Source organism: Jaculus jaculus, chromosome 9 (assembly GCF_020740685.1).
Source record: "Jaculus jaculus isolate mJacJac1 chromosome 9, mJacJac1.mat.Y.cur, whole genome shotgun sequence".
Lineage (NCBI taxonomy): Eukaryota > Metazoa > Chordata > Mammalia > Rodentia > Dipodidae > Jaculus > Jaculus jaculus.
This window is the reverse complement of record NC_059110.1, coordinates 110,319,635-110,345,031: the sequence shown is the minus strand read 5'-3', so window position 1 is coordinate 110,345,031 and position 25,397 is coordinate 110,319,635. Positions and strand designations below refer to the sequence as shown.

The 25,397-nt window shown below is 54.9% G+C and overlaps 1 protein-coding gene across 3 annotated transcripts in view; it reads right to left on the bottom strand.

Moving 5' to 3' along the window:
- Arhgap23 (Rho GTPase activating protein 23) overlaps positions 1-25,397 on the bottom strand; it is a 113,909-nt gene that overhangs the window by 41,939 nt on the left and 46,573 nt on the right. For 2 of the 3 annotated variants that reach the window (XM_045158827.1, XM_004655784.2), the window contains exons 2-10: positions 13,432-13,593; positions 10,984-11,017; positions 9,808-9,903; positions 9,545-9,623; positions 9,358-9,412; positions 5,524-6,688; positions 3,766-3,921; positions 3,455-3,566; positions 3,260-3,317 (exon numbers count right to left, since the gene is read on the bottom strand). In XM_045158827.1, the coding sequence (XP_045014762.1) occupies positions 3,260-3,317; positions 3,455-3,566; positions 3,766-3,921; positions 5,524-6,688; positions 9,358-9,412; positions 9,545-9,623; positions 9,808-9,903; positions 10,984-11,017; positions 13,432-13,593 (1,917 nt within the window). Of the gene's footprint in view, positions 1-3,259; positions 3,318-3,454; positions 3,567-3,765; positions 3,922-5,523; positions 6,689-7,685; positions 7,783-9,357; positions 9,413-9,544; positions 9,624-9,807; positions 9,904-10,983; positions 11,018-13,431; positions 13,594-25,397 lie in introns of those variants that run through there. The other variant, XM_045158828.1, reaches the window with a different exon arrangement.

Below are 25,397 nucleotides of genomic sequence, written 5' to 3'. Positions count from 1 at the left end.
AAAGGCATGGGCTGGGGAGATGATTTATCACTTAAGGTGCTTTCCTACAAAGCCAAAGGACCCAGCTTCGATTCCCCAGTACCCACGTAAGCCAGATGCACAAGGTGGCACGTGTCTGGATTTTGTTTGCAGTGGCTGGAGGCCTTGGTGCACCCATTCTCTCTCTCTTCCTCAAATAAATAAATATTTAAGGGCTGGAGAGATGGCGTAGCGGTTAAGTGCTTGCCTGTGAAGCCTAAGGACCCCAGTTCGAGACTCAATTCCCCAGGACCCACATAAGCCAAATGCACAAGGGGGCGCACGCATCTGGAGTTCGTTTGCAGCGGCTGGAAGCCCTGGCGCGCCCATTCTCTCTCTCGCTCTCTATCTGCTTCTTTCTCTCTCTGTCACTCTCAAATAAATCAATAAAAATCTTAAAAAAATTTTTTAAAAAGAAGACGACATTAAAGACACTTGCTAGCAAAGCCTGACAGCTAAGGTTCAATTCCCCAGTAGCACATAAATCCAGATGCACAAAGTGGCACATGTGTCTGGAGTTCATTTACAACATCAGAAGGCTCTGGCACACTCATATTCTCTTCCCCCTTCTCTCCCAAGTAAATAAATAAATAATATGTATTGTTTCTTAAAAGTTTCAAGGGGCTAGGGAGATAGCTTAGAAGTTGGGGTGCTTGCCTAACAAAGCTTGTCAACCTTAGTCCAGTTCCCTGCCACCCATGTAAAGCCAGGCATTTGTTTGCAATGGTTGGTGACCCTGGCACCTTCCCCAAACATGCACACACATGCATGCATGCAAATAAATTTGTTTTATTTATTTTTTTGTTTCTGATTTTTTTTTTGAGGTAGGGTTTCACTCTAATCCAAGATGATCTGGAATTCACTATGTAATCTCAGGGTGGCCTTGAACTCATGGCGATCCTCCTACCTCTGCCTCCAGGGTGCTGGGATTAAAGGAGTACAACACCACGCCTGGCTAATAAGCTGATTTTAATTAAAAAAAAAAAGAGGGCTGGAGAGATGGCTCAGCAGTTAAGGTGCTTGGCTGCATACCCTAATGACCAGAGTTCGATTCCCCAATACCCATGTAAAGCCTGATGCACAAAGTGGCACATGCATATGGAGTCCATTTCCAGTGGCTGGAGGCCCTAATGCACTCATTCTCTCTGCCTATCTCTCTTCCATCTCCTTTTGCTTGCAAATAAATAAATAATAATATTAAAGAAAAAAAAGAAAGAGTTACAAGCTGGAGATGCAGCTCAGAGACAGCAGATACCTAATGCACACGAAGCCCCCCCCCCACACACACATACATGCAAGAGCCAGACATGGTGGTGCACACCTTTAACCGCAGCACTCAGGAGACTAATCCCAGTACTTGGCAGACAAAGGTAGGAGGACCACTATGAGTTTGAGGCCAACCTGGGACTACAAAGTGAGTTCTAGGTCAGCCTGAGCCAGAGTGAGACCCCACTTTGAAAAAACAAAAACAAGCTGAGCATGGTGGCTCATGCCTTTGATCCTAGTACTTGGGAGGCAGAGGTAGGAGAATCACTGTGAGTTGGAGGCCACCCTGAGACTATATAGTGAATTCTAGGTTAGCCTGGGCTAGAGCGAAACCCTATCTCAAATAACCAAAAAAAAAAAAAAAAAGTTGCAACTGGTGTAGTGGTGCATGCCTAGAATCCCAACACTCAGGAGGATGAGGCCGGAGAATCTCCAACTAGAGGCCAATCTAGGTTATACAGCAAGAGCCTATCTCAAAAACACAAAACAAGAGCTGCGGAAATGGCTGAGTAATTAAAGGTGTTTGTTGCAAAGCCTACTGGCTCAGGTTTGATTCCCCAGGACCCACATAAAGCCAGATGCACAAAGTAGCACATTCAGCTGGAGTTTGCTTACAGTGACAGAAGGCCCTGTTATGCTCATTCTCTCTCTCTTTCAAATAAATAGATAAATAAAAATATTTTTAAAAAACACAAAAGGACTGGGAGATGGCTTAATGGTTAAGGTGCTTGCCTGAAAACCCAAAGGACCCAGGTTCAACTCCCCAGGACCCACATAAACCAGATGCACAAGGAGGCATATGCATCTGGAGTTTGTTTGCAGTGGCTGGAGGCCCTGGCCTGCCCTCTCTCCCCTTCTCTCTCTCTCTCTCTACCTGCCTCTCTCTCTTTCTCATTCAAATAATTAAATAAAAATAAAATATTAAAAGAATGTAAGAGCCAAAGGAAGGGTAGGACTCCATACAACATGCTCCCTCTAGACACAAAATGGCCTGGATATCCATGGCCTCACAGTGCCTGACACTACCTACACAAGACCATCATAAGAGGAGGAAAAGATCAGGACATCAAAATTGAAAGAGAGACTGATTGAGATGGGGAGGGGGTATGATGGAGAATGGAGTTTCAAAGGGGGAAGTGGGAGGAGGGAGGGTATTACCATGGGGTATTTTTTATGATCATAGAAGTTGTTAATAAAAATTTGGAAGAAAAAATAAATAAAATAAAATATTTAAAAAAAAACTATTTGTAGGGCGTGGTGGCACACATCTTTAATCCCAGCACTCGGGAGGCAGAGGTAGGAGGATCGTCATGAGTTTGAGGCCACACTGATATTACATAGTGAATTCCAGATCAGCCTGGGCTAGAGTGAGACCCTACCTCAAAAAACCAAAAGCAAAACTATTAAAATTTTTTAAAAACACACACACAAAGCAGGGACTGGGAAGGTGACTCAGCAGTTGGAGACACTTGCTTGCAGAGCCTGGCAGCCCAGGTTCAATTCCTAAACCACTCATGTATGCTGGACACAAAACGTGGCACGAGCCGGGCGTGGTGGCGCAGGCCTTTAATCCCAGCACTCGAGAGACAGAGGTAGGAGGATCGCCATGATTTCGAGGCCACCCTGAGACTACATAGTGAATTCCAGGTCAGCCTGAGCTAGAGTGAGACCCTACCTTGAAAACAAAACAAAAAAAAAAAAGAAACAAACCAAGGCCTGGCTTCCATCCCCAACACTGGGGTTGGAGGTAGAGGTGAGGGAAGGGGGAAAACAAGTGGTCATGTATGTGAATGGGGCTTTCCAGATGGGGGACAAAGAAGAGGTTGGACATGTGAGTGACTTGAAGGGAGGGGTACCGGGAGGAAGGAGCCAGGAGTCAGAGTGGGCTTGTTTGGTGTCACAGGAATCACACATCCAGAGCCCACGCCACCACCCACTCACACTCCGTGGCAAACGTGCGCGCACCGTCACTCACCCCGTCGGTGAGGAAGCTCCGCAGCATCCGCAGGCTGGGCACGCGGGCGGGCAGGTGCCTGCAGAGCAGAAGCCCGAGGTGAGGACTGTGAGAGGCCCTCGCTTCTCACCCACTTGCCCAATCCCAAGTCCCATCAAGAGAGCAGCCGGCCCGGGGGCAAAGGCTGCCTCACCCCATCTCCAGACAGGGCCTCACCTCAACACTCGTCCCTCGTCCCGGAAGGTGTTGAGCCCGTCGTCGCAGGACTTGGAACGCTCGGTGGTGATGGCCAGCAGGTAGGAGGAGCGGCGGCCAGCTTTGATGCTGCCTGCAAAGACACCGCATGAGGCCTTGGGGTCAGTGGCACGTTGGGGATACTCTGAAGAACTCCTTTCTAGGCAGGGCCAGGAGGGGATTCTCCCCATGGGGCCCGAGATGAACAAAGAGCAAGTGGAAGCAGACAGACACTAGACGCGCCCCAGGGGACTGGGCAGCAGGGGTGGGGAAGCAACAGGGGGGACACTCACTGCAGTCCTGGGAGTAATGGCGGCTTAGGGCAAAGGTGAAGGTTGGTGAGGATGGGCTGGTGCCCAGGACAGGGGCAGAGTTCATGGCACTGGAGACCACTGCAGAGGCAGGGACGTGCTTGGCCTGAAGGTCAATGCTGGGGCTGGTGGGCTCATCTGCAAGTAGATGAAGGAAGGTGTGAAGAAAGCAAGCCAACCTGCCTAACACCCCCTTACCACAGCTGGGCCTGGAGCACACCCCACGGCCCTCAACCCCTCCAGGGACTGCTGGCACACATTACTGCCAAGGATGCCCCGTCTGCAAGAATAGCTAGAGAGTCTTTCTTCTGCCAGACTGCTGAGCCTTGCCTCACATCAAGGGCTTCTAGAAATGAAACCAATCCATGCTCCTTGGAGCAGTCTCCTAAGAAAACCAACCAGTGTCTTCCCATCCAACTGAGGGCTTCTTAATGGCAGACATGTCTCTCCCGCTCCCGGCTAGGGGCTTCCTAAGCCCAGGGGCTACATCTCCCCCCTCAGACAGGAGCATCTGCTAGCCATGTAAGCTAGAACTCACTCAAGCAGGGTCTCCCACCACCGCAGGCTGCCGAAGGCATCTCTGTCCAGGCGTTCTCCATAGTCCCTAGGCTACCCCGCCACAATTCCTGTCTTGGGGCCCTGCTCCCAGTATTGTCATCTGCATCCTGGTCTTTCTCCAAAAACCCTAGATCCAGTCCATCCTAGCTCACTTCCTCATAGGCAGGCACTTCATATTCATCCAGCCCTAAACCTTTTCTTGCTCTTCCTGCACCCTCCCAATATAGAGGTGACGCACCACCCTTCCTCCAGGTCAGAAAGCTCGGAGTCCGCCACCTCAGCCTCTCCGTCCCCTTATTCACTGTCCACTCTACAGGTAGCTCCCTCTGTCCTTAGGGTCAAGTCCAAGGCCCTAGTGGTCAATCAGATACTGTGAACCAGAAAAGCTCTCATGACCTGACCTGGAAGAGCATTCTGTCTTCCTCTTTGCATACCCTGGTCTCTCCCTGAACACTCTTCCCTGAACTACCTCATTTCCCTCAAGTCTTAGCCAAAATGTTCCTTTTCCAAGATTTTCTGTGGCAACCACACCCTAACCTAGGACACAGAGCCCTTCCTTGTCCTGGAGTTCCAAGTAGCACTCCCACACCACTGGCCTCTTCTGGCTAGCCATCTCCAGGTAAGCATGAAACCCCACACAGTGTGTGACAAGTATTTCTTGGAGGAATGGAGGGTGGAAAGAATGGATACTGAAAAACACAAAGGAAGGATAGAAAAAAGAATGGGAAGATGGAAAGAAAGAATGGTAAATGAGCTGGGTGTGGTGGTATACACCTTTAATCCCAGCTCTTGAGGAGCAGAGATAGGAGGATCACTGTGATTTTGAGGACAGCTTGGGATGACAAAGTGAATTCCAGGTCTGCCTGGGCTAGAGTGAGACCCTGTCTCAAATAAAAACAAAAAGAAAGAAAAGAAAAAAGGTGAATGGATGAAAAGAAAAAAATGAATTAATGAACAAAGGAAGGTAGGATGATGGATAAAAGAAAGAAAAATTGGAAATTGGATGGAAAGACGGCTGGAAGGATGAAGTAACGATGAAAAGTGATGAAGAATGGCAGAAGGATAGACAGATGATGCTTTCTGAAGCAGCCCACAGTCCCGGGTACAGCCGACAGGTACGGGTAAGGCACAACAGAGCACAGAGACCGGACTCTTAAGACAATGGTTTGTCCCGCCACTCACCAATGAAGGGGATGGAAGCCAGAGAGTCTTCTGTAGTGGTCAAAGGGGCCACCTTCCGGGCCTGGCGTTCCCCTCGCCCACTGGCCTCTGGCTCTGGGGACTCATCACCAAATCCATGGTTCATCTGCCTTGCTGGGGTCAGCTGGACCTTGCGGCCCGTTGGAGGCTTCTGCCTCAGGACCACTTCATCACGGTGGTCCTCTGCGGGAGGCTCCAGGACCCGGGTGCTGGGTTCTGGCCGGACGACCCTAGGTGGTTCTGAGGCCTCTGGTGGGAATGATGCAGAGGACTGGGCCAAGTTGAAGGTGGGAAGCCCCCCAAAGGGTGAGTCCCGGAAGGAGAGTGCATGCAGGAGGCCAGTCCGGCGCTGGAATGATGGGCTATAGCTCCGGTAGCCAATGTACCCAATGTCATCTAGTCCTTGCAGGCCAGGTGGGGGAGGGGCCTGGGGCCCTGGCAGGTCCCGAGAGGGGCAGGCAGAAGTGCGGGCAGATGGACGCTGAGAAGCCCAGCCACAGCGCTCGAGGCGAGGTGACACCAGAGCTCCTGGCCCCAGTGCCTCAGCAGAACGGGTGGTCCGGCTCAGGTAATCATCTGAGCGAGCTCGGTGCCAGCCCTCCTGCCCTAGCTGGGTCAGGGCATCCTGGGAGGTGGAGCAGGGCCATGGGCGATGGGTAGTCACATCCTCCAACCGGTCCTGGGAGGCGCTGCGGGCTCGGGGTGGCATGGCTGGGCACCGTCTCTCCCCTGCCCTGCGGGGTACTTGGGTTGACAGCCAGTGTGACAGAGCCTGCTGACACTCCAGCCTGCTTGGCAACACCCGGTTGCTGGGCTCCGGGAAGGCACGGGAAGTCCGGGGCTCCGAAGGGAGGTGGGGAAAGGCACCAGGGCTTGGGTGAGGCTGGCTCATCCCCAACGAAGAACTGTCCAGGTGGGCACGGACAACGGGTGGGACACGCGACCCTGGGTCACTCCAAGCAGCAGGACTCCGGGGGTCTGTGGGCAGTGCTGACATGGGCTCAGGCACCATAGTGGCCCAGGCAGAGGCCCGGGCTGGCGGGGCATACGTCTTCCGTGGGTAACAGAGTGGAGGAGGTTCTGGGATGCTGCGTGCCTCTCCAGAATACGGCTCGTTCCCCTTCAGGTAGGCGTCCCGGGAGTAGGCCTGGCGGGAGACACAGGGCATGTCCGTGGGGCCGGATGGACCCACGGGGCAGAGCTGTGGCAGTTCTAGGACAGCAGTTTCCAAAAAGGACCACAGGGGAAGGGCTAAGCAGGGGCACCCTTGAGTGAGTGGGATGGAAGCGTGTGCTCCAAGGAAAGTCCAGGGGAAGGACAAAGACGCTTTCACACACCCTCACACAGCGAGCGCTTAAGAAAGAGCTGGGCTTCCCTAAGACTTAGGATAAGGACAGCCTTTGGTCACAAGCATTCCAACCTGTTTATTGAAATTATCCCCTCATTCTGGCCTCTGTAGCCACTGCTCCCTTGTGCCCAGTGATGTCCACAGCCCCTAGGGTGGAGTGGTAAACTCCAGAAACCAGCCAAGGGGGCAGAAAGCAGGCTGAGGGGTGTGCCCAAGGTGGGGTGGTCTGGGGTGGGAGGAGGTCGGAGTGGTATCTGTCCCTCCCACCCAGCACAGGATGAGCAGTGGCCTGGCTCTGCAGCCATGGGGTGAGGAGGAACTTGACTACTTCTGGCTCCGAGAGGCCAGCTTGGAGGCGGGGCCAAACGGTCTGAGGGGCCTTAGGCCACCTTCAACCACCCCGAGGCCTGGAATTTGGCACTGGCTGCTGAGGCTGACGCTGCATTGCTGAGGAGTGACAGGGCTGCCGCCCAGGCTCAGCCAAAAAAGGAGGCAGCCCCTAGGGACAGCAGCCTGGTGGCCCTGGCCCAGCTAAGCCCTGGCTGAGCCCCCAAAGGCCTGTCTCAGGGTAAAGTAGCAAAGGCTGGGAGAGCAAACGCAAGCACACATCACACCATGGGGAAACAAGGAAACACCCTTAGACACACACATACTCGGTGAGCACAATGAGACACACACAAATAACTACCCCTCCAGTCCCAAGCACAAACATCATGTGACAAGGACCGACTAACCACACCCCCACACACTCAGCCCCTCCGGCTGGCCGGGCACACTGGGCCGGGGACACACATACCTCTCCCTCCTTCCATCCTGCCGGCTCCTGGAACTCCCAGCATCATGGTGGAGGAGGCAGCATCCCGCCAACCCCCGTGCCGCCCCAGCCAGGCGGCCCCGCCCCCGCCCCAGCCACTGCCCTGCCGGCTTGGTGCCTTAGTCCCCTTGTCAGCCCTCCTGGTGGCTCCCCCTCGCCCCCCGCCCGGCTCTCTCGGCTGCCTGGCGGCAGAAGAAGGGAGGATGGGTGTGGAGGGGCCTTGCCGCGTCGGTGGTGGCGTCAGCAGCTGCCGCCGCCGGATTGGCCTCCAGCCTTGGCTCCCAACCACAGGAATGCCTGAGCCCCACCTCCCTCTGGCGGGCCTGGGATGGGGAGGGGCTAGTGGAGGCCGCAGATGCTGACATCTGGCCTGCGAGCTCACTGAGACCGGTGGGTAGCAGCATTCAAGGCTGCTTGCCCCTGCTACCCTTGGCCTTGCCTGCCAGGGTACCCTAGTTCCCACCCTGTTACCCCCTTATAACTAGCCTCTCCTCAGCCCTGGGGAGGTATAGTGGCAAGGCCTTTGAGTGAACCATGTATTCCACCTCTCGGATCCCCCATTCTTTCTTCCTTATCCCCAGGAAGAGCAAAGGGAGCAATTGAGGTCTGGAGTGGAGGTTCCCAGGGAGGCACTGTGCCAAGTGTGGCTCTGTGATTACAGTGATTACGAGAGCAGGTCCAAGGCTGAAGCCAACACGGCAGCTGACCTCACAGGCAAGCAAGCTGGCATCTGGCTGGGCACTAGGCAGGGAGGACTATCCTGGGTCCTTGGCACAGGACTCTGGGGGTGTTCATGTAACATCTGCGGGACATGCCCTGGGGTGGAGTGCTAAATTCTAGGTGTGTTAAGGCGCGGGGGCGGGGGGTTCTAACTGTTCAGACCCTTTGCTATTGCTGGGCGCGGGTGACTGATGGGCGAAAGCACACCGCAGTGTGAGTGGGCAAGGCTGGGACAGCGAGCTGGCGGGTGCTGAGGTCAAGGCGGTGTGGGTTCAGATGCACACACTATGTGTAGTGTGCTGTTTGTGCTGCAGGGCGTAATTCGCAGTGAGGTCTTGCTGCGTGGGGCACAGGCATGGCGGTGCACAGGGTGGACTATGGCACTGGGGACTATCTGTATCGTGGTCTGGGCTGAGGGCAGCGTGCGTCTCCTATGGCATACTGTGGTGTATGATGCTGCACAAAGGGAGATGCTGTGTGGTGTACTGAGTGGGCACGTGGGGGGCACGTGGGGGGGTACGTGAGGAGGCACTAGAGAGGCGTGTTCAATGAGTGTGTGTGTTTGTGTAGGGACACACCTACAGGGCCAAGAGGGGAGGGGAGGGGGCTCATGGGACAGGCACCTCTCACAGGAGCAACAGAACATGCCAGGCTGGCAGGGCCCGCTGGCCTGCCCTCCTTCAAGATACCCTGGCAGGAATCCTGTCTGCCAAGGTCAGTGCCTCCCTTCTCCCTACTACAGTGCAGCCTTGAGTGAAGCAACGAGCAGCCCCAGCCCAGGGATGGGCCTGGCAGGCTGATTGGGCAATGCCAATCTGCTTCCTTCTCTTTTCTCCCATGGGGACCAAGGGGAAGGCTGTATGTGCTGTGCCCCCAACCACCACCAGCGCCCTTGCATGGTGCTCTGTCCGTGCCGACAGTGAGGCGTACTCACCAGCTGGAGGATGTCCTCATCCTTGGGCATGATAGAAAGCTCTAGGGTGTCGTCGCTGCAAAGACAGAGTGACTGGGTGAGGGCCCCCAAGGCAAGGGGGTGTGGGAGGAGAGGGGTCCAGGTTGCAGGACTGGGGGCAAGGGTGGGTGGTCAAGTGCACCTGTGGGAGGGGGCAGGGGCAGCTCACCTGTTCTGAATCAGAGCTATGACCTGGGAGTAGGTCTTCCCAAGGACACTTTCCCCATTCACCTTCACCAGCCGGTCTCCTAGAGACAAGGGCAGGACACTTGTGAGAGGCTAGGCAGGGTAGGGGCTCCCATGGGCAGCTGTGGGCCAGAATGGACAGCAGCAGGGAACTTCCCAAACACCCGGGCCCAAGAACCCCAACCCAGAGAGCAGAGAGTAGAGCTCCAGAAGGGTGTGGCGAACCAGGTCACTGGGCCAGCTCACCTGTGCGGAGACCCGCCCTGTGGGCGGGGCCACCAGCCTTCACATTCTTGACGAAGATGGTGTCCATAGGCTCCAAACGGTGCCGAGGGGAGGGTCCTGGTGGGCATCAGCCAGGTTAGCTGGGGTGGTCACACCCACACACAGCTACACACACGGGGGACGCACTCAGAGAATGATCACACTCACACAGACCCACATAATCCACTGGATGGATACCCAGAGTCAGGCAAGGGGCCACCTCCTTGGACGTACAAAGTATTCTACAAAAATCTGCTGTGCCCCAATTCCAGGCTGGAAGCCAGGCTACCCCGCATTCGTGCACACACAGCCCTTGCCTCGAGAGCTCACTGGTAAGTGGGGGATAAAGAATCACGTACACAAGTCACAGGACAAAGGGTGGGGCACCATGCAAGAGGCCTACATCAAGTCCTGAAGATGCAAGTCAGGGGAGACTTCCACACATACTGAAAAATGCCAGACCACAGGCCCAGACAGCCACTCAGGTCTCCTCTTTCTCCCTTCCCCAGGGTCAGGGGGCGTTAAACAGAGGCCTGAGATTCCCAAGATGAACACGAAGCTCATCACTAATGCCCCCACCAAAAAAAAAAAAAAAAAAAAAGATTTTTCTGTCTGTAATACAGTGGACCCCTCCCTCACAGCCTGTGGTACAAGGACTCAGGGGAACCTTCAGAAGCCTGTGCAGGACAGGAAGGCTGTCTGTTTGGGGAGCCTGGGAGCCAGTAAGGAACGCCTGGGTGGTAAGGATGACAGCAAGGAGAGTTAGGCTCACATCTGAAGAAAGGCGTCAAAGCTCCACTACTCCTACCAGAACCCTTCTGGATCCATCGGCCAAGCCTGTGCCCAGGACTCCCCAACCCTGACCCCCCAGCCCTGACCCCCCAGCCCTGGCCTAGCCTTGCTCTCAGGTGGGAGATAGTAAAGGAGAGCAGGGTTACACGGGTACTTGCCACCCAGGGTGTCAGGTGGGGCGGAAGGAACAAGCCCTCAGGAAGACAAATGTGAGAAAAGACAGGGGAAGACGCAGAGAATGAGGAGGAGATGCCCAGAGCAGGCCAGGGTAGGGACACAGGCAAGAAAGACTAGACAGGAAGAGAAAGAAAGACAGGAGCCCAGCGAAACGAAGCCCCAGCCCCTGTCCCAGCCCCACCCCCTTACCTCCTCCGCGGCCTCGGCCTCCATTCTCTTCCTCCTGCGGAAAACAGAGAGGTGGGTGTGGCCCTGGTCCAGCCCTCAGCAACATCAGCCGCGCGCCAGAGGCTGAGCTGCACCTGGGCAGCTCCAGTGAACTCCTCCGCCCTTATCTCCTTTCAACTGGCCAGCAGTGAGGGAGTGGGAGGGCCGTTGGTTGGGGTCCGAGGCCCCAAATCAAGTTCTCCAGTAGCACTGTGCTTCCCACTCACACAACTGCCAATTCCGCTGCCCAAGCATCCCAGGCTTCTAGTAATTCCAAAGAGCCATGCCTCAATCCCTCGGGAGGCCCCACAGACCAAGGGAGGAGGTCTCCCTCACACACAGAGGACCCGGGCAGAGCCAGATAAGCAGCAGGACAAGTGTGAATAGCGCTATCACTCCTAGAGAAGGGGCCAGGAGGTGCGATTAGCAGTGTGTGGTGTGGGGGGGAGGTATTCTGCAGTCGAGGACTGGGTGTGCGGGAAGAAACAAGCACATGCAGGGCTGGATCTGCTGAACTAAAGGGGAGGGCCAAATGACAGAAGTCAGACTAGATGTCAGGTGGTCAAGTGGTCAAAGGTGCCAGATTCAGAAGTCAGACTAGAGTCAAGTCTGGATTTGAAAGAACAGAAGAGGGAGTTAGGGAAGGCTCTGTGACGGGCAAGAGTGAATGCCAGTCAGGGTAGGATTCCAACAGCGAGGTGCAGGGAGTCAAGGCCCTGTGGGGGGGGAGGGTATCTTAATGAGACTCCCAAGGGGATACTAAACTTGGGGAGCTACCAGAATAAGGTCAGAGGTAGGATGAGGCAACAAGATGTGGCATTTCAGAGCTGGACTGGGCCTTCAGGGTCATCTCATCCAACCTTCTACTTAGGTGCGTCTATTTTACAAAAACAGGGCGTGATCTGTCCAAGGCCACTCAGAGACCAGGAAGCAGAAGCAGAACCTGAACCAGGACTTGCTGGCAGCACAGGGGGCCAGGCAGGCCAGGAAGGCTATTGGGCACTGTTGGAGCCCTGCCCTCTGCCCAGCTTCCAAATGGGGTGTGCTCCTGCTGATTCGAGGTGACAGCACTGAGAGCGGGTGGCGGAGCCGGACGGATGCGTATGGATGGCTGAGCTCCCTGCAGGTTTCCAGAGGCAAACTCTAGCATCTTCCTGCCGCAAGGCCAAGGGACCCTCCCAGTCCCAGGAAGGTTCTGGAAAAGATGGAGCCACCTCTGGCTTACCCTTCCCTAAAGTTGACCAGTGAGTGCCCCGTGGGAAAGAGAGCTCACCGCCCCAGAGCACTGCCTCTGGCACTGCCATACTTCAGCAGGGTCCCAAGAGAAGGTGGCAGGGGCCAGAGAGGCACAGTCTGAGGAAGGAAAGAAAGGAGGACAGGGATTCTAGGGGATGAAGAAGCTGGTGACCATGGGCACCCGGTACCACACACTAGCAGCCTCTTCTTCCGTTCCAGTGGTTCCCCAGGTGCCCCAGACTGAGGCGTACTTGGGAGAACTGCACACCAGTGACTTATCCAGGATGGGAAGTAGCAACACACGCTCACACATGGTACACTCAGGTGCACACAACCACACAGTGAAACCCAGTGCCTTGATTCTCTGGCAGGTGGGGGTCAACACCCTCAAGCAGGAGTCTCCCAGCAGCTGTGAAGGCAAAAGAAGACCCCATATCTGTCCTCTCCTGGAGGTGGAAAGGGGAGGGGCCCTGCAGGGAGGCCCAGCTGCGCATGGCCTCTCCCCAGATGTGTTTCTCTTCACTCTGGGGGCCTCTCTACCCAACCCCACAGCCTTGGATTGGCCTGAGGAGCTTGAGCTCCCTGACTCAGAGAGCCTGGTATCTGCTCGAGCTAAAAAGGCTCTTATGGATTAAGGTAATACATGCCTTCAGGTTACAACAAGAGAAACTGAGTCAGAAAGGGATGAGTTGGTCCCAAATCCAGTGAGTTAGGATTATGTCAGCACTAGGGCCCAGGGCTCCTTAGTCCCTGCCCAAGGCTCTTTCCAGCACATGGTACGGGGTCAACACAGGCCTGGGGCAGTATACTAGGGGCACCAGTTGGGATAGGATCCCTGACCCTAGCGAATAGGGACAGCAGCTCAGAATCCTGTGGACAAGGAGTCCCAGGAGCCCCATCTTTCCCAAGATGGCGTGATGAAGGCGTTGGGGCGAGGACCCTAACTCCTCACCTCTATCTCCACTGACTTGACAAGACCCAGTCCACAAAAGACGGGGTTTGCCCAGTCAGCAAACGTTCCAGCCTCAGGGGCACTTCGTCCCTGCGGCTCTCTTCCTAGACTACAGAAGGGAGCCGGGCTGGACCTCAGGAGGGAGTCCTCTGACCCCGACCTGGGACTAGAGCCGAGCAGTCTCCCTCTGAAGCCAAGCTTCCTGGGTGAGGACGGCCAAGGCCCTGGCGAGCGGGACGCACCTTTAGGCTGCAGTGCACAGCTGACTCGGGCGGGTACACGATGAAGTGGCGCAGGGTGAAACCAAAGCCATCCTGGAGACTTTTGTGCAGCAGCAGCGTCCTTGGCCCCTGCCAGGGGAGAGGGCGCCCAGGAGAGCACCCATCTCTCGGGCCCAGTGGCAGCTGAAGAAGCACAAGGAGACGGGAGTGAGTGTCGCGGAGCTTCTGCACCTCGGGTGCCTAAGACTTGAGAGGGACTGCCAAGAGCGGTGGCCCCAGCAGGCCAGACCGCCAGCCTCAGCCTCCAGACCTCTCCCTTCAGTCCCCTTATGACATATTTGCCTCCCCCGAAATAACTTTCTGTGAGCCAGGTATTCATTCATTTCAGCAAATATTCTCTGACCACCTACTATGTGCCAGGCGTTGCATGTACGTGTGTGAGCACGCACACACAGCCTTCCTGCCTCGGAAGGTGCTCAGAGACAAACACTTAGGCAAACACACCAGAAACCTATACTGGCACAAAATGCAAATGTATCCACAGGCTGACCCACAGACACATACGTGCACTTATGCAAACACTCCAACATGGGCACACGGTTGCATGTAACGAGTCTTACCCACCTACATGCACACCACACACAACCACATCTCTGCACAACCTGGCAAAGATGCACCTTCCAGGATGATGGGACCAAGAGCCATGAGCAAGGAGGTTAGACATTAGACAGCTAAAGGAAGTTGCTGAGGTTGTGGAAACCAGCCCAGAGGTCTGGCTGCTTCAGAGGGTGGAAACACGGTATATGGGGGACACTGCCTCCTGTCCAGCAGGCCAGAATACTTAGGATTCTGCTAGATGACATGGCGGGTATGTCTGAAGACAAAGGTTAAGGGGTCCACATAGGTCTGCTTCTGGAGCAGGAGACAAGAGAGAACAGGCAGTTCTTGAGAGGAGACTGTCTCTGTTCTCCCTGTACATTGAGAAAAATAGCAGGTGACAGGAGGTTGTGTAAGAGACTTCACACAGAAAAACTGATGGGGAAAGATGGGACCAAGAAGATTCTGCCTCAGGAAAGTCAGAAGGCCTAAGAATTCCCACATCCATCTGGCAGCCTCAGGTAATAGCTTCCCCAAGTCCAGAGCCCTCGGGGAGCAAAAAGCATCCATTCTTTCAACAAGCCTCCACCCCTCACTCCTCCCTGGCCACCCCTGAAGAGCCTGCAGGAGGGAAGGAAGGCCAAGGGTTGGTGTGGAGGGAGAAGGCCTCAGTTCTGGAGTGAGGCGCTCCCCCCCCCCACCGCACAGGAGAGCGCCCTCCTGCGGAAAGTCAGACACACCTTCCTCAGTGGCCCACTCCTGCTCCCCCTGCCAGCGGAGGGAGAGAGCATGAGTGCCCAGCCCTTCCTCGGGATTTCTACATGAGGCCAGAGGCTGGGCTGCCATCCAGCAGGCTTAAGGGAGGGGACAGATCCTTGATTCTCAATAGGTTATAGAAAATGAGACAGACACAATAAGCTTGCTGCTTATGGTCTCTGAGGACAGAGCCAGATGGAAAACACACAGAAACAGTCTCTGGGAAAGGAGATGTTCCAATCATATATAGTCTAGAAAAATACAGGTATAATGTTGTGAGCTCCCTATCCCCACAAGAGCCCAAGAAAGATCTGGACCATTTCCAATCCTAGTTTTGTTTGTTTGTTTGTTTGTTTGTTTTTGAGGTAGGGTTTCACTCTAGCCCAGGCTGACCTGGAATTCACTAATGTACTCTCGGGGTGGTCTTGAACTCACAGCAATCCTCCTGTCTCTACCTCCCGTCCTGGGATTAAAGGCGTGCGCCACCATGCCCTGCCCCCATGTATTTTTTAAAATTCATTTGCAGGCTGGAAAGATGGCTTAGTGGTTAAGATGCTTGCCTGTGAAGCCTAAGGACCTATGTTCAACTCTCCAGGTCCCACATAAGACAACGCGGGCACACAAGATCGCACATGCACACAAGGTGGTGTATGCATCTGGAGTTCAACTGCAGTGGCTGGGGGCCCTGGCTGCCAATTCTCTCTCTCTCTCTCCCTCCCTCCCTCCTCCCTCCCTCTCTCTCTCTCTCTCTCTCTCTCTCTCTCTCTCTCTCTCTCGTTAAAAAAAAAAAAAAAAAAAAACTTCATTTGCAAAGCAGTTAAGGTGCTTGCCTGCAAAGCCAAAAGGACCCAGGTTCAATTCCCCAGGACTCATGTAACCCAGATGCACATGGTGGCACATGCATCTGGAGTTCCACATTTGCAGCAGCTGGAGGCCCTGGTGTGCCCATTCTCTGTCTCTCTCTCTCTCAATAAATAATTATTTGCAAGCAGCTCCCCCACCCCGTGTCCCAAACCTTAACAATGATTCAATAATGTCTCTTCAGTTCCTTCTACTTGTGACTACAGCCCCATCTCTGCCACTGAGCCCTCCGTCTATGCCAACAGGAGTCACTAAACTATCCTCTAGAAATTCCATGAGGTCTGAAACCCTCTGAGTTTCTGCTGATAGGAGAAAGGAGGATGTGGGGGCCCCAGCGCCCCTCTACAGAAACTTCTGCTCCCCCTACTGAGGGCTGCTCCCCTTTCCACCCCCACTCGGGCTCAGAGCTGAGGCTGTTTGCAGAGCCCATTGTTTTGCTGGTGTCCAGGATTATGGTTTAAGCCACCAGCTGCCCCAGTGATGAGAAGTGGCTGGGACAGGTCCCCACACGCCCCCTACCCCTCCCCTTGCACACATCCTGCCTAGAGCTGCCAGCTGCCTGGGGGTGCCACTCCCTGAGGGGACCTGCCTGTAATCCAGGGCAGTGGGAGCCCTTCCTCCCACTGGTTCTGTTCTTACCCGAGGACTACAGGGCTTCTCTCCCTTATCTCTGCCTCTCCCCTTCCACGGTTCCTTCCTTCCAGGCTCCATCCCCCACCTCTTCCAACTAGTCTCCCTCCAGAGGAGGTCAGTAATCCCCCAGCCACAGCTACCACACCCCAACTGGAAGAAACACCCCAGACCCACGAACAGCTGGCTGCTCCCGGGTGGGAAGTTCTTCCTCAGACTTAAGATCCTTCATGCTGGGGTCCTCTCCTCCCCTCTGACCTGGGATAGCACTGAGTCCTGTTGTCATCTTGAGGGGAAGAGAGATGAAAGGTACCGAAACAGAAAGATCCAGCAATGAGAACCAGAACTGCGATTAGAGAGGAAGGGACATAGCTTACCTCCCCCAACTCTGCTTCTCTCACACAGACTGGGAAGGAGAGGAGCCCAGGGACCCTGCTGATTAAACCCTCCCGGCTGGGATCTGACTGCAAACGCTCTCACTTCGTGTCCGGCAAGAAGAGAGATATTCAGAAACACCAACTGATGGTGAAGGGCAGATAGCCCCAAGCCACACACGAGGCAGAAGTGGACATGCCATAGCTTGGCAACATCAGTATCCAGAACCCGGAGCCCTGCTCCTCTCCCCCCAGACCCCCCCCCCCCGCCCCAGCATAAAGAGGTCACTGCCGAGAGCACACAGCATTCAGGCCGGGCATGGCGCCCGCTGTGACTCACGCCTACAGGTCCAGCAGATCCAGGGCATCAGAAACACTGCCCCGAGCCACAAGGCTGCTCACCCTGGAATCACCTACTGCCTGCTTGGGTCCACGCTGTCATCTCGGCCTCCTCTGCCCACTAGGAAACCCTCGCGGGTTCCAAATCCGCGGGGCAGTGGGGTGGCTCTCCCTGCCTGGGCTCGTGACCCGGTGCCCAGCTCTCGCTCGGGTCTGTGTCAGCCCAGGGAGCTCCAAACTTCCTAGCGGTTCGAGCGGGTCCCCAGCAATCACAGCCCTCGCACCGGCTCACCGCCCGTAAGCCGAGCGGGCTGGGGGCCCCGGCGGCCATCACCCAGGCCCGGGGCTCGGGTAAAGCGCCCACACGGCACGAACGCCGCCACCCCGCTCCCCTCGCCCCGCTCCGGGGACGCGGGCTCACCCTGGTCCGGCGCGGCCCGGGCGCGCCGGGGTCGCGGTGGCCGAGGCACGGCAGCCAGACGCAGCGCGGCTCCGGGGCGCTGCAGTCCACGCCGACGGCGCGCTCCCAGCGCCAGCCCCCGGCGCCCGCGCGCTCCACGCGCCACACCGCGCTGCCCACGAGCTCCGCCGACGGCCGGGGGCCCCGGGCGCGGCAGCCGTCCCGGCCCCACCGCGCGCCCGGCCTGGCTTCCGTGGCGGGGCGCGTCCTCGGCCCCCCGGGCGGCAGGCGGACCCCGGAGGTTCCCGTCCGCCCCCCGGAGCCGCGGGCCTGGAGCCCCGGGGCCCCGAGGGGACGGCCGGCCCGCGCGGACGGCGGCAGGACGGCTGAGGTGGCGCCGCCTCCCGCGCCGCCCGGTGAAGGCGCCGGAGCCGAGCCGGGACGCGCGGGCGAGTCCCCGGGACAGACGCCTCCCCCTCCGGGGCGGCCCCTGCGCCGCCCCGGCCCACCTCCACCCCACCCCACGACACGACACGACACAGCCCTGCGCCGGTCCCGCCCGGACCCCGTGCGCGCGGACGACGACCTCCCCCACCAAGCCCATGAACTCACGCTGTCCGGTCCCCACGGTGGGCCCTTCCGCACACGCCCCCCCCCAAAACCAGCAAGCTGGCATGCTGCGTGCTCGCCCCGCTGGCACTGCCCCACACGCAGCCCTCTCCAGGACGCTCCCTGCTTCTCTCTCACGCTGTGCCCGTGCCCACCACACCACCACACACACCCTCCTCACAGTGTGACACCCTTCTCTCCCTGCACACGCACACTGTGGACAATCTCCCACACAAACACAGTCCCATGCAAACAGTCCGCATCCCCAGGGAAACATGTGCCAACATAACGCTGTGATCCTGAAAGTACACCAGGCCCCTACAGAGCCCCCCCACAGACACCACTAAACAGGCAGGCAGGCGGTAGGGGCGCACGCACGGCACCCCACTCAATACTCCCCTTCATTACTCCCCCTTCACGGTGTGCTCTTTGGGTTGTGCACACACACAGCCCAGGAAAGAGCTCAGTGTGCCAGATAAGATGCCCCCTCAAAGGCCGGGGAGACGGCTTAACGGTTAAGGCACAAAGGACCTGCAAAGCCAAAGGACCCAGATTCTACTCCCCAGGACCCATGTAAGTCAGATGCACAGGGTGGCCTATGTTTTATGGAGTTCATTTGCAGTGGCTGGAAGCCCTAGCAACCCATTCTCCCTCTCTCAAATAAATAAACAAAAATACAATAAAAGCCAGGCGTGCTGGTGCACGCCTTTAATCCCAGCACTTGGGAGGCAGAGGTAGGAGGATCGCCGTGAGTTCGAGGCCACCCTGGGACTGCACAGTGAATTCCAGGTCAACCTGGGCTAGAGTGAGACCCTACCTCAAAAAATTGAAAAACCAAAAATAAATAAAAATAAAGGATGCATCCTTAAACTGGGAACAGACCCTAGTCTACGAGAAAGGATGCTTGTCTGTCCTTCTCCAACACCCTTGCTCATGAACCTTGGCACAGGGGCTACCACCAAGTTGCCACACACTGCCCCCTGCCCTTTCCTGGCTCTCCGGGCTCTTTCCTCCTCCTAAGCAGACCTGGTAAAGCCCATGACCAGTGTGTAGTCCCCACAGCCACTTCTACCCCACTTGGCTGCTTGTCATTACAGCCACTCACTGTAGCTCAATGTACACATGGGCAAGTCAACTGAGGCTCAGGAGCACCTGGTCCATTGTTACAGCAGCAGGAGACAGAGCAAAAAGCCCTCGAGGAGGGAAAGTCACAAGGTTGGGCTTTTTGGGAGAAGCCACCAATAGAAACTCACTACCAGCTGTCGTCACCAGCAAGGAACTTCCGAGAATGAGAGGTACCGGTCCAGAAAGGAATGGGAGAGGAAAGTGGACATGGGGGAGGGGATGGAGGGAGGGAAGGGACAGAGAAGGAAGGGTGAGGGTGAGGGTGAGGCCTGGGGTGGGGGTGGCCTGTGTCAGCTAGGGAGCGGTTGGTTTTGTTCTCCTGTTTCCTGTTTGCTGCTTGTGGGGCCCACTCAGGAGCTGGACCCCCACCCCCACTCTGCGGAAGTCCGACGGGAAGAGCAAGGCCGCCACGAGCTGAGTCAGGAGGACTCCCGAGAGCGGGAAAGAGCTGGTCAGGGCCAGCAGGGCAGTCAGGGACAGTGGGACTGTATCTCCATCACACACTCTCCCCCGGCCACTCACTAGGAAACCAAGGGTTTTGGGTCTGACCGACTCCTGCTTTGTCACTCCTTGTCACTTCCTGACTGAAGGCCAGACCAGCTGCAGCCCCATCCAGATGTCCTCAGCCATGCTGATGTTGAGTGGAAGGCAGAGGCTCAAGAATGTCAAAGCATTACCCCCACAAAAAAAAAAAAAAAAAAAAAAAAAAAACAGTCCGTCTCCCCATCTAGCTACTTAGCTGCCATCAGGTCTAAGGAAGTGGAGGACACCCACTCTCGTGCCCCATGAGCCCCTCATGACTGACGGGCGCTGTACACCTCATCCCGCCTGCTAAGGGTTCTGAGTGGTCTGGGGCAAGAAAGGAAAAAGGTAAAGACTCTGTCTGGGGCTTCTGTGCCCGGCCTACAGAGATCTTAAGAGTCCAGCAAATCTCCAATGTCCCCTTCTTGCCTTCTAACCTGGCACAGGCAGGGTGGCCTGGCAGAGACTGTGACAGAGCCCTCTGTCCCCATCCTCACCCAGCTGCCTAGGTAGGCCCCAAAGGTGGGGCACAGTTTGAACAAATGATCCTTTAGGCATGGGGAGCCCACTCCCTCTCGGTTTCCTCTGGGAAAGGAATGTGGGGTGGGCCCCAGGGCCCGTGGGGGAGGGGGCAAGCCTGGGAAATACCAGGCGTTGCTGAGATTCTATTCCAAGCCTTCCTGCCCTGTGAGTCCTCCCCCCCCCCCCACACACACACCCTGGCGCTTCCTCCTCCTGGGCTGGAATCGCCCGCTGGGCTGGGCAGCCCCTCCTAACCCCCATAAAGGCTGAATAGCTTGCAATATTCACTACGCAAATCTTCCTGAGGGTCCCTGGGGAGGACACCCGTCTCTAACAGATCACTGCAAAGTACTTTCCCTTTCCCTTGCTCACATGTGACCCTTCTCTACCTTCTTTTTTCCTTTTTTTTTTTTTTCCTTTTCTTGTGACATGGAACTCATTATGTAGCCCAGGCTGGTCTCAAACTGACAGCAATCCTCCTGCCTTGGCTTCCTGAGCACTGCTAAATGCTGGAATTACAAGTGTGTGGGGCAGAAAAGGAGAAGGTCTAGCTTTTTTATGATGTGACACTGGGACTGAGACTCTGGAGGGGTGCTGTGGGCAGGGCTGGGAGCCCTTGGAGACTAAGACACACACAGCTCCTACCAGCAGGGCTCTTAAGGTTCTTTTTTTTCCCTAAATTATTTACTTATATGAGCACACACACACATACCAAGGACTCTTATTGCTGAAACAAATGTGCCTGACCGGTCAGGCTGAAGAACTGAACCCAGGGCTGGAAGGCTCTGCAAGCAAATGCTTTTAACTGCTGAGCCATCTCCCCAGAATCCTTTAAGGTTTTTTTAGGAGTGTCTTCCAGCTCCTGAAGCTTGGGAGTTCCTCAGTTTCAGGCTCAGGCCTAGCCAAATACCTTTACCTCCGCTCTCCATTGCCGATACACAACATGACAACAGGAGCCAGAGCCTCTGAGAGGGGCAGTGATTGGGAAACACAGGCTCCCAGGCTAGCGCTCACGGGACAGGGGGTCTGGACTGGAGGAGCGGAAGCCTGCATGGCCACCAGGAACTGGGGAAGGGGAGGAGAGCTGTCACGCGTAGCCCAAGGGTCAGGGACAGAAGGAGGGAAGCTGACAGCAAAGCAGGGTATGTGGCTCAGGAAGCCAGAGACAGGCTCAAGGTCAGTTTGGCCGCTTTTCCTTCCTTTGGCTTTCTCACACCTCCTCCCAGACCATAGGCCCCATACCATAGGTGGCCAGCAGGGCCCCGCCCCCAGAGAATCATCCAGCGTGTCCGAGGCTCCCTCTGATCTTGCACACTGCCAAACATGGACTCAGAGCCAGCTCGCACCCAGAGAGAAATGCACGGCCAGGTGCAGGGCAGTGTGCAATGCTTGCCCTCCGGCCCACGTCTCTGCCCCCTGCCCCAGTCTCCTCCCGCCAAGGTAGTGCCTCCTGGGCCTCCTCCACCCTTTAGCCCCGTTCAGTAGCTGGTTCCCAGCACAGGCCCCTCCTGACATGCCCCAACAGGCCGTGTTGACAAGCAGGTCAGGCAAGCTCCGGCTCCCAGCCCTTCATGTACACAACCAGCATCACTGGGAAGTCTGCCTGGGTTTAGCCAGCGAGCAGGATGTGGTTCCAAGGGTCTCTCCAGATTCTGTGATGTGTTCTCCCCTTCTATGGTCACTCTACTCAGGGCTGAGACCGGCTGTGATATGCCACTTTCTCTCCCCCACAAAGTGGACTACATATGAAGAAGACTGGGACAAAACAACAAAAAGTCTCATCACAGGTCCAGAGCAAACAGTAGAGATTTAATAAATGTGAACCGTCGTGACTGCCTTCTGGATAGTCCTTATGCTCCACATGCATATACTCAGCATAGGGTGCACAAGACAGTGACACCAACAGACATTCACAGACGCAGGCAAACTCATCTGCAAGGCCAGCCCCAGGCTCCCACGCTCAGGAGTACTTCCTTCCCTAGCAGAACTATGGCCAGCCCAGAACTCTGGCTTCCAGGCCCTTTGGGAGTGGGAAGGAGTGGATGTCATGAGACCTCCAAGTGGAAGCTATTCCCAGCAGACAAGGAACATGGCAAAGGTGCCAGGCTGGCAGACCTCCACCCAGCAGGAGGGCCAGTGTCCGCCTCAGGGACGCCAAGGGACCAGAAAGGAGTGTTTTTGCTCCTGATGGGAAATGAGCACTTGTAGAAGAGTGTGAGCCTGGAGTCAGCCACAAAGTAAACACCAGGGCTACTACCCTGCAACCACAGGCTGCATGAGACAGGGCCCACCACAGCCCCCTCCACCGGGTCCACCCCACCCGGCTGTCCCTCGGCTGTCTGAGGCCCTCAAGGTATCCTCTCTGTTCTTTGGATCTACCAGGGGGACCTCCCAGCCAGAAGAGGCTTTGCCACCCCCATCAGACTGGGAGCTCTGTGGAAATAAGGACTTGTGGCCCCACCTCAGTCTAGGGAGGACCTAGCCTGTGTCCACCTAATATGGAGACATAACTGCTCCAGGGTATGGCCACAGCCTCTTGGTTGGACCTACAGCTCCTTAAGGATGGGCAGTTGAATTTTCAGACATAGCTTCATCCTGCTCATTAGCCTAGTCCAGAGTAGACTCTCAAAAATTATTTACCCTGGAGAATTAAAAAAAAAAAAAAAAAGATTACCCTGGGCTGGAGAGATGGCTTAGCGGTTAAGGTGTTTGCCTGCAAAGCTAAAGGATCTAGGTTTGATTCTCCAGGACCCACGTCAGCCAGATGCACAAGGGGCACATGCATCTGGAGTTCGTTTACAGTGGCTAGATGCACTGGTGTGCCCATTCTCCCTCCCTCTCTCTCTCTCTCTCCCTCTTTCTCGCAAATAAATAAATAAAATATATTAAAAAATGATTTACCCAAGCTAGGAGTTGCATACCTTTAATCCTAGCACTCAGGATGCTGACGTAGGAGGATCACAGTGAATGTGAAGCCAGACTGGGGCTATAGAATGAGTTCCGGGTCAGCCTGAGCTACAGAAAGACCACCCCAAAAAAGACACACACACGCACACACAAATGATTTACCCAAGCTTGGAATCTTAGCACTGGGAAGGTAGAAGCAGAAGAATCAGAAGTTCAAGGTCATCCTCAAATACTTGGTGCGTTTGAGGCCAGCCTGAGCTATATGAGACCCTATCTAAAAATAAGAGGAGGGGGGGCTGGAGAAATGGCTTAGCAGTTAATGCCTGCAAAGTGTAAGGATTCGAGTTCAACTCCCCAATATCCATATAAAGCCAGATACACATAGTGGCACATGCGCCTGGAGTTTGTTTACAGTGGCTGGAGGTCCTGGTGCACATATTCTCTCTGACTGTCTTTCTTCTCTCTATCGCTCTCTGCTTGTAAATAAATACATATAACCCAGGCTGACCTGGAACTCACTATGTAGTCTCACGGTGGCCTTGAACGCATGTTGATCCTCCTACTTCTGCCTCCCAAGTGCTGGAACTAAAGGCATGAGCCACCATGCCTGGCTATAAATAAAAGAAGAAGCCGGGCATGGTGGCACATGCCTTTAATCCCAGCACTCTGGAGGCAGAGGTACAGAGGTAGGAAGATGGCTGTGAATTCAAAGCCACCCTGAGACTACATAGTGAATTCTAGGTCAGCCTGGGCCAGAGTGAGACCCTACCTCAAAAAACAAAACAAGAAAAGAAAGGAAGAGAGAAAAAGAAATTTGCGGAGATGGCTGTGCAAGTGTGAAAAGGCTGTGCAAGTGTGAAAACCTGAGTTTGGATTCCCCAGAACCCCAGTATAAATCCCTGACTCAGTAGTGTGCACGCTTATGGTGAGATGGAAGGCAGAGACCAGAGGATCCCCAGAAATTCTGGGGCCAGCTAGCCTGGAAAACAACAGAGAATGAAAAAGAGACCATGCCTCAAACAAAATGAAAGGTGATCACCAAAACCTGACACCTAAACTTGTCCCGCTGATCTCCACATGTGCTCTGCTAAACAAATGTCAGCAGGAATAACACATGGTTAAGTGCACATGTGTACACGTGCACACATACACACACACACAAGGAAAAAAAAATGAAGAAACTAGCGAGGTGTGTTGGCAAAAGACTGTAATCCAGGGCTGGAGAGATGGCTCAGCGGTATAGCACTTGCCTGTGAAGCCTAATAACCCTGGGTTCGATTCCCTAGGACCCATGTAAGCCAGATGCACAAAGTGGCACATGCATCTGGAGCTTGTTGCACTCTAACCCAGGCTGACCTGGAATTCACTACGTCATCTCAGGATGGCCTTCAACTCATGGCAATCCTGCTACCTCTGCCTCTCCAGTGCTGAGATTAAAGGCATGCACCACCACAGCTAACTCAAAAAAACAAAAACAAAAACATTTTTTTTGGTTGTTGTTTTTTGAAGTAGGGTCTCATTCTAGCTCAGGCTGACCTGGAATTCACTATGTAGTCTCAGGGTGGCCTCGAACTCACAGGGATCCTCCTACCTCTGCCTCCCAAGTGCTGGGATTAAAGTTGTGCACCACCACGCCCAGTTCAATTTTGTTTTAAAGATATACTCAATATTTACTTCATTATCAGACAAGGCCACTTCACTCTGTTTCCAGCAGCTAGAGGTCCTTTGCCCATATTCTCTCTCTGTTTATAAATAAATAATTAAAAAAAAACAGGCATGGTGGTTCACGCCTTTAATCTCAGCACTCAGGAGGCAGAGGTAGGAGGAATGCCATGAGTTCGAGGCCACCCTGAGTGAGACTACATAGTGAATTCCAGGTCAGCCTGGGCCAGAGTAAGACCCTCCCTCAAAAAAAAAAAAAAAAAAAATGTTATAGGGCTGGAGAAATGGTTTAGCAGTTAAGCGCTTGCCTGTGAAGGCTAAGAACCCTGGTTTGAGGTTTGTTTCCCCAGGACCCACGTTCGCCAGATGCACAAGGGGGCACATACATCTGCAGTTTATTTTCAGTGGCTGGAGGCCCTGATGCACCCATTCTCTCTATTTCTCTCTGTCTGCTTCTTTCTCTGTCGCTGCCAAATAAAGAAATAAAAATAAAAACAAAAAATTATTTTAAAAAAGGTTGTTGGGGGGGGGAGGAAGGATATTACCATGGGATATTTTTTATAATCATGGAAAATGTTAATAAAAATTGAGGGGAAAAAAAGGTTGTAATTCAGTACTTGCGAGGTGGAGGCAGGAGAATCAGAAGTTCAAGGTCATCCTTAGCTACATAAGAAATTCAATGC